Source organism: Lynx canadensis, chromosome B2 (genome assembly GCF_007474595.2).
Source record: "Lynx canadensis isolate LIC74 chromosome B2, mLynCan4.pri.v2, whole genome shotgun sequence".
Classification (NCBI taxonomy): domain Eukaryota; kingdom Metazoa; phylum Chordata; class Mammalia; order Carnivora; family Felidae; genus Lynx; species Lynx canadensis.
The window spans coordinates 123,527,798-123,546,434 of record NC_044307.1 but is presented as its reverse complement, the minus strand read 5'-3'; the positions used below and the strand labels follow the sequence as shown (position 1 = coordinate 123,546,434).

The following is an 18,637-nucleotide window of genomic DNA, read 5'->3' as shown; positions in this document are numbered from 1 at the left end:
TCCAAATCTTTCTTGGACTAACCCAATATGCTAGGATAGCTTCAACACATTATATGTTTTAGCACAATGACTGCTGACTTGAGTCTTGATTTGGAAATCAAACTCTGGTTGAAAGTGGTGCTTGCCCTTCCTAGTAGAATTACCACAATTAACTTTTATTTCTAGAGAATATTGGATTATATACCCTATGATTCTGGGAGGGAGAAGCCCCCCACATATAAAGTTAGTAGAAGATGTGGTTGCATTTGAAAGTCTTTATGGAACTCTTTGGAATTCTAAATAAAAATTCCAGGAAGGCTTGGAGGCTTCTGGACAGCAAAGTCACTTTTAGGGACAAAAAGATATTTTACTTTCTAGCAAATTCTAAACTTCTAAGAATGGTCTCTTTCTTAAATGTTAATAGGAAATCATTGTGCAGCAGGGATGCTATCAAATGATATCTTTTTTCTTCATGGTCGCTATTTTTTTTAATATGGAACATTTCACGAATTTGCATGTCCTCCTTGTGCAGGGGCCATGCTAATCTTCTCTGTATCATTCCAATTTTAGTATATGTGCTACTGAACAAGCCAACGCTGGTCCAGTGGAGAAGGGCTTGAGTGGAGCTCATTTTTCTAGCTGTTTTCTGGGCACTCTTTTCTCCCTGAACTGAGTGTGGCCAGGCACTGGACACGGATTCCGTACTTAGATTAAAATATGGATATTCTTGATTTATACTCTACAGAAAGATTGTCTGCATTTCCAGTGTGTGACTGACAGTATTTATAAAAAAAAATAATTTACCTTTCAGCTTATGCTTTTGCTCTTTGCTGCTCCATGGTGTTCTCCATCATTGAAGAGTGGCCCATTTGATTGGGGCCCCTGGGTGGCTCAGTCAGTTGAGCATCCCACTCTTGATTTCAGGTCAGATCATGATCTCATAATTCGTGAGTTTGAGCCTCCTGTCAAGCTCTGGGCTGACCTTGTGGAGCCTGCTTGGGATTCTTTCTCCCCCCCCCCCCACCCCTCTACTTCTCCTACTCACATTTTGTCTCTCTTTCACTCTCTCTCTCTCTCTCTCAAAAAATAAACATTAAAAAAAAGGGTGGCCCATTTGATTGGTTGGGCATAGATTTCTATTTTTCCAAACTTGTCTTGCATCTCCATTTCATCGGGAAAACTTACAGGCCTGATGGCCCTCCTTGTCAACAGCAAGCTGCCTCTGGGGACACAGTACAAAGGAGGCTTGAAAAGTGTTAGTTGCAGACCCTATTACTGCCTCCAGACTGCACACAGAGTTGATAGCGGTAGGATTGCTGGGCTTGGAGCCCCAGAGGAAGAGGTGGAGTTGGCTGTATGCCAAGATCTCCTGGTCAAAACGGCCCTGAGGGAGCCTGTTTCCACACTCCCTCCACAAACAACTGTGCACCTCAAGTGCTCCTCCCCTCCTGCTCCTATGACGACGGTTGTGTGTCCACCCTCGCCTCCAAGTCCTCCTGCTCTCCGAATCTCCTTGGGAGTTGGCACACTTGCCATTTTTGTGTGTTTTTAACTCCTTATCGTCTACACAAGTATCTAAATATTTCCTTTGGATTACCTCCTTTCCCCCAAATTTTTCAGTTTCCGAACGCGCCTTGATATTTCTCACCCCCGGAAACATTTCAATGACTGTCCCTTCTGTCTGGAACATTTCTCTCTTCCCTCTCCTCACTCAACATTTAAATCTCCATTGAGGCATCCCTTCCTCCATGGGAACTTCCCTAATTTCTCTTCCTGACCCACAGTGTGTTAGGCTTCCCTTCTATGACCTTCCATAGTACTCCTACTTCTCCTTTTATTTCACCTGTTATGATTCACTGGTTATGAATTCTCTTTAGTTGTTTACCTTAACTGTAAGCACAGTGACTCTCCAGTGCCTAACACAAACTCGGTGCATCTTGTACGTTTGTCAAATAAATGAATGAATGGATTGAAACATCTGAAACACTGATGATGATGAGAGAGAAGAAGTTGAAATATGGAACAAGACTCACATCGTCATTTCCAGATGGCTGATGCCAGTAGGATTTCGGAAACTTTTTCCCTGCGGCAGATCTGAATGAGTAAGGAAAGAAAATAGAAGAAAGAAATGAAGATGTTCTTCGATCCTCCTTTCTGTGAGACTTCCCCAGACTTTATCTCCAAATATGTAAAAACAACCCTACCTCAAACCTGAAGGAAGCTACCCCCATAGCATCATTCAGGAGAAATCTGGAAGATGTGCATGTTGTGTATATGGGGTGTGTGTGTTGAGGGGGGCGGGGGGGGGTGAAGGAGGGAGTAGATGAGCGAGGAATATCAAGGTGTACTGGCCTGAATAATCCCCCTCCCACCCCAACCCTCATGTCCAGCCAGAAGCTCCAAATGGGACCTCATTTGGAAATAAGTTCTTTGTAGATGCAATTAGTTAAGATGAAATTACACTGGATAAGAGTGGACCCTAATCCCATGACTGGTTCTATAAGATGAGAAGACAGACACACAGACACATAGGGAAGACCACCCTGTGAAGCTGTAGGTAGAGACTGGAATTACGTTGCTAGAAGACGAGGGGCATGGAAGATGTCTGGCAACCAGCAGAGGCTGGAAGAGATGATGAAGGACTCTTCCCTGGAGACTTCAGAGAGAACGTGGCACCGGTGACACCTTAGTGTCAGATTTCTACCTGCCAGAACTGTGAGAGAATAAAGTTTTAAGTCACCCTGTTGACGGTAATTTGTTACAGCATCACTGGGAGACTCATACACAAGGAAAGTGGTAATTTTGTCTCATCTTGAGTATTCTTTCTTAAATGCTTATTTTCTTCACATGTTGGAGAAAAATCAATATAAGCTTACTCCCCTAGTCAGGTCTCCTCCTTGCTTCCTATATCCATTGACAGTTTCATCTGAGTTAGAAGAGGAATCAAATAATCTCTTGCAGCACATGGAACACAGCACCACCACTGCTTCTGGTGGATAATGCCTACTATTTACTAAGTGTCAATAGTATGCAAGACACCGTGTAAAGCACTCCACATACACGAGCTCAAATCCTCACTACTCATTTGCAAAATAGGCTGTATGATTACTGTTTTAGAAATGAGATTAAGTCTCAGAGATCACTTCTTACAAGTGCCGCGACCTCTATGGACACAGTGTAATGACTTACTTGACATCTGCTCAGAGTCTTTACCAACAATGTATAAAAAGAAATGTAAGTGTTCCTTAAACACTTAGCTCTGAATATAACAGAGAGGAAACCATCATGTTCAGTAATTGCTTGCTCTAGGTTTGTTTGCTAGCCCAAACGTAACTTTATTAAGAGGCAGTAGACACGTTAGATGTTCAAGTCGGGTTCTCCACCTTCGTCCACACTCCCAAGGCAATTTTCCTTGGTGCTCGTACGCTTCAACTTGGTAGCAGAATGAGGTTCTGGCATACAGCCCTTGCTCTACGGATCACCTCGCCCCACTGAAGGCTCTTCTCATCTCATGCTGCTTGAAGGCTGGTGCTGGTGCCCCACGTGCCCCATTGTCCACCACCTGTGCAATGATAACCTGAATGATTATTGTGGTGGAGATGTGCCTGTCGCTTACGTAGGCTGTTGGTGGGACCGGACATTCACTGAATCATGCTTAAGAACTGGAAATTTGCGGTTACAAAAGGTCAACAGAGTGAAGAAATATCTCAACCTTCACATTCGAGTTTAAGGTAAAGAAAGCTTCATCACAAAAGGATATCTTTCGAAAAGCTTTTCATGGGATGGTGAATACATATTTAAAAGTTAAAGTCAGTGGAAGCATCGAGGAAATATTTCATAGCATGGTACACAACCTAACTATTGAAAGATCCATCAGAACTTTTTGTTGTTCCCCATTTTAGGTCAACCCTTGAAAATCTGTCTGTAATTACAGAATATACTTCTCACTTATGCTAGTACGTGACACGATCAGTATTTTGTTTTCATTTATAAGCTTTCTCTGTGGATGAAAATCCATTGATGTGTGAAGTCTGAATCTCCTGTTAGGTCCAAACAAAAATGTAGCAGGGAGAAGTAGGAAAAAGTAAATAATTAAAAACCCTGACCCTTCACTTTAGTTCATTAGCTTACTTTGCTGACAACTTTAAAAATGCACATGTAAATTGCTTCCTGGGAAGAAGTGCAGGGGTCGGTTATGTGTGATCTCAAGTGTTTGTAACAAGGATAAAATAGGAGATTCATGTTACTTTTCAAAGATGAGGATAGGGATTCGTCTCTCTTGGATTGAATAATACAGTAGGGGACTTTTGTTTTCCTTGCAAAGGAAGCCATTTAGTGGTCCTTTTGTAGGCTGCCTTTCCAGCTGGGTGGGAAAAATCTGGATGTCTTTGGACCTCACGTCCTTTGGGGACTTGATCTTTGTCCCCACCACTCAGAAGAGTAGACTCATAAACTAGGAGAAGAAAACCTATTTTTTTCCCAAAACCGTGTTCTTAGAAAGAAGAAAATTGTCAGGTAGCAATTTGTGTACCTGAAAAACAACATTTACATTCAAATTATTTGGACATTTATTGTTGCAATTGGAACTCATTTGTTTGGGTTTAAATGTTAGCTTATTATTCTGATAGAATTTTCACTTTATCAATCGAAATATATTCCTTCATTTACGAAGTATTTATTCAGGACCTTCTGTGCTGTATTATAGGAGAATGTACTTAAAAAGATGGTTATCCTGTTATCAAGGAACTTACAAATCTGATTTGAGAGGGTGACGCAGGGGCAAGGGAGATTGTTGGTTTCTGCCAACACTTACTGAGTGCTTTCTATGAGCCAGGCAGTGCCCAGAGTGCTTTGCGTGCATGAACCCTTTTTTAATCTCCAAAAACTCTATGAAATGGGTCACATTTTTAATTATCATTTTATCATTGCAGAAGGTAAGGCACCACAAGTTGGGAAACTTGTCCCAAGGTCAGACGTCTAGTAAGTGGTAAAATCATCCGCAAACTCAGGCAAACTAACCACAATGTTATACTACATCCCAAGCTGGGCAGAACATAACACACACGCACACGCACACACACACCCCACTAATAACAAGTAATAGTCAATAACAATACTAGGGCAGTAAAATGACGAATCGGAGAATCATCCTGGCTTGGTGTGGTCAAGGAAGACTTCATGATATGAAACCGATATTAGATCCAAACCAACAACGCCATCCACATCATCTTGTTGAGATGTCCATTAGCATATCGGAGGCTCTGAGAACTATGCAGAAAGGAAACCTGTGTGTTTAAGCCATTGTTCCTCAAACTTCCTTGGCTGTGAAGACTTTTTTTTTCTTCCAGGTAACGCTTACACAACTTTTGGCACACACATTTTTAAGCAATTTTGAAAATGTTAGTTTAAAGGAGCAGGATCTATTTTAGGGTCACCTATTTACAGAGACCATAACTGACTTGTCTGCCTCTGCTGTCCATAGACAGAAGGATCTGAGGAAGTTGCACGGGGACAAACCGCTGGAAACTTCTATAGGTAGGATTTATAGGGTATGAGTGGAATTCGTGAAAACTTGACAAGATATCACGTTTTGTCTACTAACTAAACCTTTTCTCTAGCCAGGATTGTGGTATCATCAGTTCTATGAAGAGCTTAGATTAAAAGTCCTCTCTGGCTGGGCTGAAGAGTATTTACTTTATAATCAGAAAAGACAGTTCCTTATATTCCCTGGTCTTATCAGTGTATCCTTAGTGCCCCAAGAACACTGTCTTCTTTTAGAAATATTTTTATAATATTTTGTCTGCATTTTATAAGGGTTATTTTATGGTCAAGCTGGTCACCTATAGATATAATTGTGCCCAAAGTCTATTAATGCTTCTTGTGTTTTCTTTTGCACAAAAATTGTACAACCTAGAGAAAGTGAAAGATATATCCCAACTCTCACTTTGTAGGTTTGTTTAAAAAAATTTTTTTTATGTTTATTCATTTTTGAAAGACAGAGAGAGACAGAGCACAAGCCAGGGTGGGGCAGAGAGAGAGGGGGACACAGAATCTGAAGCAGGCTCCAGGCTCTGAGCTGTCAGCACAAAGACTGACGTGGGGCTCGAACTCACCAACAGTGAGATCATGACCTGAGCTGAAGCTGGACGCTCAACCAACAGAGCCACCCAGGCGCCCCTGTTTTAAATGATGTAGTTTATATTTGTTGAAGACCCTCTATTAGAAACCACGTTATATATTTTATGTATGTTTTCTAATTTTGACATCGCAACCAACAAGAAGGTAGGTGCCACTCTCATTTCACATGTGAGGCAATGGAGACTCAGAGAGATTAAATTGTCTGCCTGGTGTTAAGCAGCAAGTGATCACGAGGGATTTGAATTCTGGTCTGTCTGACCCCAAAGCCCACACTTTTAAAACTCTGCTACATTGCTTTTTAAAAAAGGAGGGGGGAACTCTTGAAGATTAAATCTTGCATTTAATTAACTAGAATTTAAAACATTTCAGGCAATTGAATCAAAAACACACTGTTGCTTGGATGACTAAGAGAAGGCAATAATGGATCTTCAAATCATATCAGCTAAAACTTAGACTTTTCCTAATAATATCTCTGGCTTAATTGAAAAAAAAAATCCATCGCAGACTGTTTTGTAGCTAAAAGCTTCTTGTTTAGTCATTACTCAAATGTCCATTATATGCTCGTGGAGGCAGGACTGAGTCTTTCCCCTTCTCTGCCAGGGTGTTACTTGCGAAGTGCCTCTGTTTTCCGTCCTGTTCGGGACAGACCACGAGCAATGGCTGAGAATGTGTCTGGAAATGTGAGGTGTGTGCATCCGAGAGGCGTCCACTCGTGTGCCCTCGAGGGGAGCCTGTGGAGCCAGCAAACCTTTCAGGGCCTGACACAGAGGACCAGAGCCATCACCAGCCGGAATTAGCACTTTGGTGGCATAGATACAAGGGAGATAAATGATTCTCACTTTGGTTTTGGGAGCTGCTTCCTCCACAGAAACGTCTGACAGAACAGCAAACAAAAGATCCAGTATCTTCCCCTCTAGGGTGTAGAAGGCTAAGCAAAGGTAGTCTGCAGCTGACCCAGCGTTTTCATTTGAGCAACGGATCTTTTTACCCAACCTTGCAAATAAATAAGCCAATCTGTTTAAAAATAAAAAAAGTAAACATGAGTTTGAGTTCCTAACATGGAATCACCAGCATTTCTCTACTGTATTTTCCCCCCCATACATTCTTCACATTCTTACCCATGTGTGAATGGCTATTTGCCAAGCTTCTCGTCGTTGATGAGGAGAGAACTTGCATGCCTTGACAGCCTACCATGTACCAGAGGCAGTGCTTGGTGCTTTTGGTACGGCCTCTTCTAATCGCCACCACAATACTATAAAAGGTATTACTGTCTGGAAATAGTTTTTTAGGGGTTCAGTAACCTCCCTGAAGTCACAGAATGAATAAGTGACAGAATCAAGGTTGGGACCCCCTTTCGTCTTGAAGGAAAGGAAGAGATTTTCCTCGGTCCAAGGTTCTTCTGGCTGAACTAAGAATTAAATTTACATGAGACAGACTAACAGGAGAAAAGCCTAAAGTTTTATTACATGTGCATGGAGGCCCAATAATGAAATGGAGACCTCAAGAAATGACCAAGGCAGGCAGTTTTATACTCTCTAGACAAAGAGACAATAAATCTGCAAGGAGTTGGCGGCATGAAGAAAACTTAACTTTGGCAGCTTCAGTTAGTAAGGGATGCTAAACAGAATTTGGGCTGAGGTGGCAAATTAGTAAAGAGTAAAAAAGGTTGTTTATACAGCCTTCTTGGCTCTAAATTTCCCATCTCTGGTGATAAGGATGTCTCTATCTCTTGGTATGGGGAGGGCACCTCTCAAATGGGAGATTTATTTCCTGCTTTTCACGGGGACAGAGGAGGATCTGAGTGTCCTTCTTACATAGGCTGTCACTTGAGTGACTTTTATTTAAAATGATCAATACACTTATATACAAAGGAGTATTACTCGGCAATCAAAAAGAATGAAATCTTGCCATTTGCAACTACGTGGATGGAACTGGAGGGCATTATGCTAGGCTAAATTAGGGAGGGACAAATATCATATGACTTCACTCATATGAGGACTTTAAGACACAGAACAGATGAACACAGAGAAGGGAAGCAAAAATAATATAAGAACAGGGAGGGGGACAAAACATAAGAGACTCTTAAATATGGATAACAAACAGAGGGTTGCTGGAGGGGGTGTGGGAGGGGGGATGGGCTAAATGGGTAAGGGGCATTAAGGAATCTACTGAAATCATTGTTCCACTATATGCTAACTAATCTGGACGTAAATTAAAATAAATAAATAAATAAATAAATAAATAAGTAAATAGATAAACAAATAAAGTTGAACTAAAAAAAATAAAATAAAATGATCAATATGTTGAAGTGGAACATTTTGGGGCAGCCTGCCCTTGGCCCCTACAGTGTCCAAAGATTATCTGTGTTCTGTTATGCTGTGCGTCAGGAGAGCGCTTTGGCTGTGGTTGAATCCCCACAGATGTTCTCACAGATTCTCTAAGAAGCATTCACTGGCAATCCAGTCTTTGTCACAGTCTAAATGCTCTTGCAGAAATGGAGCCTTTTTTTATCCCAAGTATCTAGTGCAACTTTTGGCACACAGTAGGTACTCAATCCATATCTGCCAAATCAAAATTCAATCGCTCACACGGGCTTGACTTATTTCACAATGTTTCAGCGAGGTTCCCGGGGTACATTTGAAAATCACGCCTGACTTTTACTTGGAAAACCACTGAGGTCTCAATTTTGATTTTTGATTTTATGATATAGACTATCCACAAGTGAAAAAGTGGCTTTATATTCAGACATAGGGAAGCATTAAGGAATTAATGAGATTCTGAATCCAATCTTAAATAAAAGGGACTTGAGAACAGTATGTAGATATAAGGTTGTTTCTGGGAAATAAGGGTGGTGTTTTTTTTTTTTTTTTTTTTTTCCTTTCTCCTCTATTTCCAGCTGGGTTTAGGGTACTCAGTCGTCCTGCATGAACTGTTCTATTGTTCTTGATGGCTCCCGGTCCTGAAATGCGAGACCATATTTTTCACAATTATTGAATTAAGTCTGCTATGTCTTTACCTCATTCTCATATATGAGTTTGACAAATGTGAAACAGAAAAATATCAGGAGTCAGGGGAAGTGTAGAACTGACCGGTGATAGAGAGCCCTCTTTCCCAAACTTGGGATTAACTGCCAAGTGATACTTTCATGGACATGGCTACTGCTGCAGCCCCAAATAGAGTGAGTCACATGGAGACCGTATCTGTACCTGTGTGTCTTTTTCCCCTCGAAAATTTCCCATCTTGAGCAGTGGACCTTTTCTGTTGAATCTGATTGGTTGGCTAGTAATATGCTACCTGGTGAGAATCAGCATATTTTCATACCTTGATGTTTTTAAGAAATTATCTTTATTTTTAATTATTCATTGAGACATGCCAATGGATACTTAGGTCACATTTTGGGCAAAACTCACAAGGTTTTTTTTTTGTTTTTTTTTTCCCCAAATCTCACATGTGTACACAAAACAACACAAGTTTTAGTGTTTGCTTAAAAGAACAAAGCATTAGAAATACAGTGAGACACAAGCTCATAATCAAATTCACATCAGTGAGCAGATCTGATTTAACATGAGAAGATTACAAAACAAATCTGTGTTTTGTAGGAAGCACTATCTGAAGACAGTGTTGCAGGACACAGTCCAAATGCCTTTGTGGGAAGCCTTAAGCAAGTAGAAACAGAGCAGGATTTTTACTCAGCCTAGAGAGATTATGGGTAGGTCAGGGCTTCATGAACAGGATTCGGCCTATTCACGAATGCTGTTAAAGGAGAAGCAGGCTTTGACGATCAGGCCTGGCAGTGATATATATTCTCTCTTTCTTAATTTGATCTTTACTTTACTTACTAAAAATAGCCCTTTGATTCCTTTCTTCTCATGTAATGACAGAATTAAACTCGGTAAGTCAACTATTGATGGTCCGTGGACCAGAAGAATATAAATTTAAAATCCATGGACGAGCCAACAGCTGTGTCTTAACTAGTAATTGAATTCCTCCTATTGAAAGAGAGCCACTAGTAGGCAAGAAAAAAGTTTTCACATTCTTTTTTTTTTTTTTTTTTTTTTGCCAACACATGAGGAACTCAAGAAAACTCCAGATGGTTGAGAGAAGGACAAAAATGCATCTAGTTTAGGCATAATGTCTCGTTTTACTTCAAATTTTTATTGTACGAGTAGCTGCTTCATAGACGTAACTGTTGGGTATTTGGTAGTTTTCTCTGTGAGCTCTTCTTCAAGACCTAATAGTGACATAGACACTTTTGTCCTATAAACCTGGAAGTACTAAAAATGCCTCCAATCTTATTTAAGTTACAATATAAATATAATTTACACAAAGTCCATTTCCTAAACCCAAGATAGAGGCCCCAGTAGCTAAATAGTGTCTTCTTTCTTTACTGTATCATCCTCGACAATTGCTTTCCTTCACTTGATCTCCTGAACGTTAAACACAGACCACTCAGAAGCCCTCTCTGCACCATCAAACCAAAGTAAGAGAGATTTGGAAGCAGGAATACATTCAACATTTTCTCTTTTGGGGCCTCACCAAGCTGAGAGCTTCAGAGGATTAAAGCAACAAAGAATCATGTGTCAGTTCATAGTTATTATGGAAAGAAAAAAAAAGTTGGTGTTAAGATTTCACAACTTCTCTCTTACCCATATCAACAATTTCAACTTATCACCCACCCATTTCATGAGGTTTTCACACTTTCTTTAGTACCATCTGACAATCTCTCCTACTTTAATGAAAATATAACCAACTCTCCAAAATTTCCCTTAAACCTTAACTCTGCACACTTCAGTCTCTCTACAGAAACATATTACAAACCAGTCAAGTTTCTAACATTTCATGGGTATGTTAGGAGGAAAAAAACCCCCCACAACAGTTGCACGTAGGAAATGAGAGCTGTCATTTTGTAGTTTGCCAAACAGCTTGATAGTGGCAGAAATGATCATAATACTGTTCTCCCACTTCAACATGATTTAAGGTAAGAAGAAACGGACATGCCAATTTTCATCTAACGTTAGTTATGCTCGAACTTCTAAGGAAAAGGTTGAATGCACAGAGTTTAGCCACTAGAGGAGGATGCTGTAGCAAACTGGTTTTCTGACCAAGTGTCTGGAGAAAAAATGCCAACAAAATGCCAAGGTGACTCCGTTCGCTAGAACTGCAATTAACCACAATGACCTGCCGGAAAGAGAAATTCGGTCAGAAAACCGAAATCGTTTTCTTTACTCAGATAATGTTAACTTCAGCTAAACAGTTAGGTAGTTGCTCACATGAAATTAAGGAAAAAGAAAAATCCAGTTACTATTAACACCAAAGAAATGCACGCCAACCATAAACCAAAGGTGCTTTGGTACTGTAGCCATGACAGAGAAGAGTGTGGTGGGAGAGCAGGAAGTTCCCTGATGATTAGGTGACAGGGTCATAGAAGGTTTGCGAGACCTGCCATGTCTCCTGCAAGGTTGACACACCGCCACGGTCCAAGACAAGAGTCACACAAACGCAAGCTAATCAGCTGGCTTGTTAGAACAGAGTGTGCAACATCGCTGTGTTGAAAAGTGACTTCAGGCTTGTTGAAACGTCTCATTAATCTGAGGAAACGGTGCCTGGTGCCATAGATTAAACACTATGGTCTCAAGCGGAATGCATGTGAAGTTTCCAAAATATTTCCTCAAAGACTTTATTCAGTTTTGGTTTGTGACCTTAGCCGGAAAGCAGAAAGATGGACATGGGAAGGCAGTTCGGAGGGATATCTGTGAGGATTTACGTTGGGCAGCTTTCAGAAGATGAAAGACGTTTAAAGTTAAGGCCTTTATCTGCAAACAATCGTATATTAATAAACTCTATATCCTATTTACACACGCATTCTCTTGTATTAAAACTAACAGTATTCTGTTCACAGTGCCATTGTTTATACAGGTAGCAATCCCATAATACTCATGTATTTTGGCATGGGAATCAGTAGCGCTTGGTATTTACAGAAAATGTACATGTGTGCATATAAACGTGTCACTGAATCTGAGTTATTGATAAAAGACAGATTGGCTAATGGTGCAAAGGAATGAACTGTAAGCACCTTCCCCTCGGAAGGGATGGGAAACGTGGTTTCTTACATTGAGGAGATGCCGAATCTCTGACCCAAAGTGGCATAAAGTCAGTAACAAAAAACTAGGAACCCCCTGTTCAAGTTTGGGTACACTGAGTAATCTTTTAGTCCAAAGTTTTAGATCCATTGTCTAGTGCATCAAATAGAAAAGTTAAAAAGATTTATTATTATTTTTATCATAAGAATTATTATTAAAATAGAAGGTACTTTCTCTCACGCTCTGGTTTGTGCGCTCGCACTCAAGACCCATCTCCTTGGAGCTCCAAAGATGCTGGTGTTTTTGTCATGCAGATCAGCAGTCAGATGGCTAACACTAAAATGCTCTGGCCTTAGCGACGGTCACCTGTCACAGTGGGACCCAGGGCCCGAGGGGAACATGGCAGAAGCACCTCTTTCTGACTCCCCAGTCTTCTCCTGGAGGGGCAGGCCTGCCCCTCATCAGCTCCCACGTTCCTAAATGGAGTTGCTTTATTTCGGCAGCTAGTGCTGAGATGACGGATGGCTTCTGTACACTCGAAAAGAGGAGAGGAGGCAGGAAAATAGAGGAGGGTAGCATTCCAAAGAGCCCCAGGACAGCAGCCACGAGGTGGCTGGGCTTATTGGCAGGAACCCCCTCAGAGCTTTCACCCTGTCAGGAGGCCTCTGCTCAAGGAGGTTCTCCTTCTCCGTGTGCAGAGCAGGGGCAGGCTGGCTGGGACTACGGGGCGTTGCCTTTGGTCACAGTCTGCTCCTCATTCTCGGTCCCTTGGCCTGCATGGTCGGGGCTGCCCCCACCACCACTGCTGCTTCTGTGCTGCGTGGGCAACAGACTCTTCCACTGGGCTTTGTTGTGTGAGAGGTGGCTTAGCATGTTCTCCGACAGGGTGCTGTTTCCAGTGAAACGGGCCCATTCCCGGAAAAGCGGCTCCACGATGTAGGTCATGAAACCTAGAACAGGCGAGGCCAAGCTCAGCTCCATAAAGGCGGTAAAACCCACGTCTTCTCCCTCCCAGACCCAATCGGGACCCCACTCTGTCTGTGACCCAGAGAAGTGAAGGCAAAAAAAGATGAGATGGCCCCTATCCTCAGTTTAGGAGCACCAGATATGTCACCTTGGGCTCGTTTCTTAACCTCTCGGGCCTCAGTTTCCTCATTTGTAAAAAGGAGCTAGGAAGAGTGCCAAACCCACAGGGCTGTTATGACAATGAAATAACAACACAGGTGAGAGGCTTAGAAAGTTCCTGGTGCACAGTAAATCCTCAATAAATATTGGCTATTATTATTTGCTGAGGGAGAAAGACATATAAGGAGAAAGGTAGGAAAAAGTCTGTTTTGGAGCTAAGGAGGGAGGGTGGGGGAGGGGAGGAAAGGGCAAATGATACCACATCATTGATTTAGACCATCTGAAGGATTCATATGTTTACCCTGTAGGATATTTTGTCAAGAGTATTGATTTATAGTTTTGTCTTACTATCAATCATGTTAACCACTAAATGTAGGTAAATAGAAGTTCATTCATCTTCAATATGCACATAAAATCCCTACTTCAATGACCAGATAAAATTGGTTGATATTAGATATCTCTATTCTCTTAATTAGTTTAGACTTGTTGCTTTCTAATCATGTTTCAATGTTAGTGTGCTTTCCATATTAAACATGATTTATTAAAGCAGAGAAGAACTTTCAGTTTAGGCTGGAGTTATTGGAATCATCACAAACTTGGACATATTTAGGTCTTATTGTATGTTCTTGAAATATAGGTGTGGGGAGAAAAGGCAAGTGCTTTTCAGCATAACAAACTTTCCAACAACTGACCCCGAATGTTTACAAGGGCATAAATTATAAAGGCTTGACTTGATCTTTTTATTGAACAAACAGCAGATACTTGGCCTTTGAGGATGCTATAGAGACGGAAAAAGGATGCAGAAATGCAAAATATTATTTTACACTTCTGCATTATCTCATCTTAAATATGATTTAAATATTATGAGATCATTTTAGATAATCCAAGTTTAAGCTAGTGACTTCTGTAGTTTGATATGGTATATAGGGAGTCAGCAAGCAAGGATTTCCTTCTTAAATTTTCTTGTTTCTTATTCCTGAATTTTCTTCATTTTCTTCACAACCTCTAAATTTTTTTTAACCTTTATTTATTTTTGAGACAGAGAGAGACAGAGCATGAACGGGGGAGGGGCAGAGAGAGAGGGAGACACAGAATCGGAAGCAGGCTCCAGGCTCTGAGCCATCAGCCCAGAGCCTGACGTGGGGCTTGAACTCACGGACTGCGAGATCGTGACCTGAGCTGAAGTCGGATGCTTAACCGACTGAGCCACCCAGGCACCCCAACAACCTCTATATTTAATTTCTAATATCTTCCACCTTAAGAGAGATTAGATATTAAAGATAGTTCACAAAATTATGCTATTCTGAAGTTTAAAGTGTAAATATTTATAAAATTTACCTTAATATAAAAAAGCTACAAATCTAACATTTAAAAATCTGGTACTTCAACATCAACTCATTTTCTTCCTGAAGTTACTTTGAAATTATACCTCTGGATTTCTACTTGTCCAATATAAAGACCTTTCCTAGTAGATAGGAGAGCCATTTTGAAGCCTGAATAGACACCAGGGGGCAGTTTTCCAAATGAAAGATGGTTTCTGCACGATTAGATTTGGGAACCTGTTCTACCCTTCCCAGCGCATTGTGCTAACCTTTCTCTTCTATGCAAGCGATGGGCTGACTTTGCCTGGATTTTGTCCTCCTGGTGGGTTGGAATTGGGGGAAGCGAGAAATGATGGCCTCAGAGTAAATAGGTATTGAAGGCAAGCCTCTTTCTCTTCCTCTTTCTATAGATTTCACCAATTAGAGATTCATTTGATTTAATATCTTCTTTTTAAAAAACGCAGAATTTGATGGAGAGAGGGAAAGAGATTTTTAACCCCACTTCCTCTTGGGTTAATATCAATGACTTAAACAGAAAATCAGATCTAAACCTGAGATGGCACTCAGGAGATTCTCACTGTGGAGGGGACAGTTTCAGTCCCAGGGAGAATCAGGACAGAGGAAAGAGCTGCATTACTTAGGACCTGCTGGCAAAATCCTTGTCTGGGGGGCTGAAGCCTAGAGCTCCCATTAGGCTCTGTCTATTTGGATTTTTCCAGTTTAGCCTCGTCTATCCCTTCACACCACACCTCCCAACACTGACCCTACAGAGCTGGGAGGTGTGGAACGGAGACAGAGAAAGATTTACGTAGGAAGGGTTGTTTTATAATTACCTTCTCTTTCTCTTTATTACTGGTGTGCTAATGTAGCATCCAGGAGATTTTCCTATTCAGCCAATCCCCACCCCATTTTAAAAACAGGTATCTATGGTAACCACATTTTCCTGTGCTGAAAACCAGGACATAGGATCTGACAAAATAAGTGTGTTCTCATGACAACAACAGGGTAGAGTCTCTAAAATCAGGTCTGTCTTGCAAATCCAGGTTGTGTGCTTAACAACGTGAATGCTTTTCACAAAATGTCTTTAACAGGAGCCTGGCAAATTTCTTTCTAGCCAGAGCTTAACAAACGAGGCCGTGGGGTTAGGATTTTGGACAGGGTCTGCTCCTTTCAGATCACGTCTGCAAAACCTCCATAATTAAAGCAACCGGAGGAGACTATCTGATCCAAGGGGACCAAGGCTGCGTTTCTGTTGATGCTGATCCCCTCCCCCACTGCCCCAGCAACTCTGTAGCTATGTTATCACCCTGGATTCTTCCCGGGTTTTGTTTTTTATAATGCTCCCACCCTTTCCTTTTTTGGGTGGAAGAATCAATTTAATTGTAAAAACACCATGACAATACTAAGGGCAATTTGGATAAAAAAAAAATGGCTCACCAATAATCCCAAAATTTCAACATATCTATTTTAATATTTGCATATGTCATTCAAATCTTTGTATCCAGATTAATTCGGTTTCTATTTCCTGAAGATGACTTTATGGCTCTGTCGTGGATTAGATTTGACTCTTAGTGATTATAGGCATATCATTACTTGACTAACTTGCTCTGGCTTTCTTAATTTTCAGCTTGTTTTTTCTGATGCCCCATTCCCGCCCAAGTAGAGGCTTTAAGCCTCAAGCCTTGCAGAGGTCTGCAGCACTGTGAATACATTAAGTTCTCTGAGGTCTGTGGGAACTGGCGAAAAACAAGGACTCGTGCATGTGAGGGCTGTAGTTTATGGGTAAAATTTAAAGTGCTGAGTTTGGTTTTAAATGGAAGGAACTTCCAGGAAAAGATTTGCTTTGAATGTAGGTGGAATTGGTGGAGAGCTTTAAGAGCTGATAGACATCCTTACTGGATCAAAAATATTTCCTATGTGCCTAAAATTTCCACAGTTTGACTTGTGTAACGACCTGATGCATAACTTACAGTAATGATTATTTTAGATGCATTAGCATCACAATTTAACAGTTTACTGCAATGGACACTTGAGAATAAGAGTGAAAATACGTTTTGGAAGTGGGGAGTCAAGAAGCATGGGACCCGGGGCCACAAGGGATGGCATAGCTCACAGAGCATGGGCTCTTGGGATTGCAAAGGGGGTGAAGGTAGTGAGCCAGACTGGAAGGGTCCTAAAGGTTGATCCTGCCGACTTTCTACTCTTCAAGTCCCAGAGAGAGTGTGAACTAACCTGCTCTTCAGCAGCCAATAGATGATGCTTATTAGTTTCCTTCTACGCTATTTGGTTTTGATTTGATTTTGAACTACAAAGTTAATACAGGCTAGTTAAGGGTCTATAACAAAGCCGTTACCCGATTTTTCATAATTTTTCCATTGGGAATTACCTAGTAGATTAGTCATGATTAGAGTGTTTATTTGGATTCGGCTCTTCATTAAACCTCCACTTTGGATCTTTCAACGTTTATTTATTTTTTTCCAACGTTTATTTATTTTTGGGACAGAGAGAGACAGAGCATGAACGGGGGAGGGGCAGAGAGAGAGGGAGACACAGAATCGGAAACAGGTTCCAGGCTCTGAGCCGTCAGCCCAGAGCCTGACGCGGGGCTCCAACTCACGGACCGCGAGATCGTGACCTGGCTGAAGTCGGACGCTTAACCGACTGCGCCACCCAGGCGCCCCCACTTTGGATCTTTCAAAAGCTGTGGGTAGATCTTCTTTTCTTTGTGACTTGGCAGAGATGCCAAAAGTATTTGTTTAAAATTAAAACTGAATTCAACTCACCAATTTGTATACTAGGAATTGAATCTTTCTGTTGATTACATAGTGGACTGATTTCCAGTTCAAATTTCTGTTCAAGGTCACCTAAGAAGAAAGAAGAAGAAATATTGGTAATCTAGAATTTGTAAAAAAAATGAGTTGCTACTTTTAACCCTCTAGTTCAAAGAAGTTATTCTGAGAATTACCATTCACTGCTTTGTTCTCATCAGGAACCGCCCCCACCCCCCCCCCCCACTTGCCCTGCCTTGCTCTCGTAGTTTCCATGAAAAGTTAAAATATCAGAGCGTCAATGACCATTTACAATAGGTTCCTTGTAAACAGGTACGCTCTGGGACTAGAATAAACTTTGACCAAGGTATACAAAAACAAGGATACAAGTAATGAGCAATTTCCTACATGAAATGGAAGTTCTGGCTTTAAGTAACACGTTAAGACTTTATGCTGCCCCTGCCTTTCACTCTGCCTGACCCTAGTCTGATTTCCTCTGAACAACCAGGAATAGTAAGTAGGTAGGAGACAGAGAAGAGGGACTAGAAAATCTCATTTGAGGAACATCCTGGTCTATAGCTACAAAGTTAATCAGAAATAAAGATTTTTTTTTAAATTTAAATTCATGTTGGGTAGTGTTCATAGGGTAGTGTTGGTTTCAAGAGTCGATTTTATTTTTAGTTATTTAAAAAAAATTTTTAATGTTTATTTTTGAGAGAGAGACAGAGAGAGACAGAGTTGAGCGGGGGAGAAGCAGAGAGAGTGGGAGACAGAATCTGAAGTAGGCTCCAGGATCTGAGGTGTCAGCAGAGAGTCTGATGTGACTCGAACTCATGAAATGTGAGATCATGACCTGAACTGAAGTCCAACGCTTAACTTACTGAGCCACCCAGGTACCCCAGGAGTAGATTTTAGTTATTCATCACTTATATACAACACCGGTGCTCATCCCAACAAGTGCCCTCCTTAATGCCCATCACCCATTCAGCCCATCCCCTCCTCCGCCTCCCCTCCAGCAACCCTCAGTTTGTTCTCTATATTTAAGAGTCTCTTATGGTTTGTCTCCCTCTCTGCTTTTATCTTATCTTATTTTTCCTTTCCTTCCCCTATGTTCCTCTGTTTCATTTCTTAAAAGTTTCTTATCTTTTATTCTGACTTAGTTTCACCTAATGGAACTAAGCTTTAAAAAAGTATAAAAATCAGACAAATATTTCTTTTTAATGCC

The 18,637-nt window shown here is 41.1% G+C and overlaps 1 protein-coding gene and 1 non-coding gene across 4 annotated transcripts in view; both read right to left on the bottom strand.

The window, feature by feature from the left end:
- Positions 1-466: 466 nt before the first annotated feature.
- Positions 467-576, bottom strand: LOC115515064. Its single transcript, XR_003969134.1, has one exon. It is a non-coding gene; the product is annotated as a U6 spliceosomal RNA (small nuclear RNA).
- An 8,867-nt stretch (positions 577-9,443) lies between these two features.
- The window catches only part of PDE7B (phosphodiesterase 7B), a 321,880-nt gene continuing 312,686 nt past the window's right edge, over positions 9,444-18,637 (bottom strand). For all 3 annotated transcript variants that reach the window (XM_030316410.1, XM_030316409.1, XM_030316411.1), the window contains 2 exons: positions 17,428-17,508; positions 9,444-13,147 (listed from right to left, as the gene is read on the bottom strand). In XM_030316410.1, the coding sequence (XP_030172270.1) occupies positions 12,918-13,147; positions 17,428-17,508 (311 nt within the window). In that variant the 3' untranslated portion in view covers positions 9,444-12,917. The remainder of the gene's footprint in view (positions 13,148-17,427; positions 17,509-18,637) is intronic.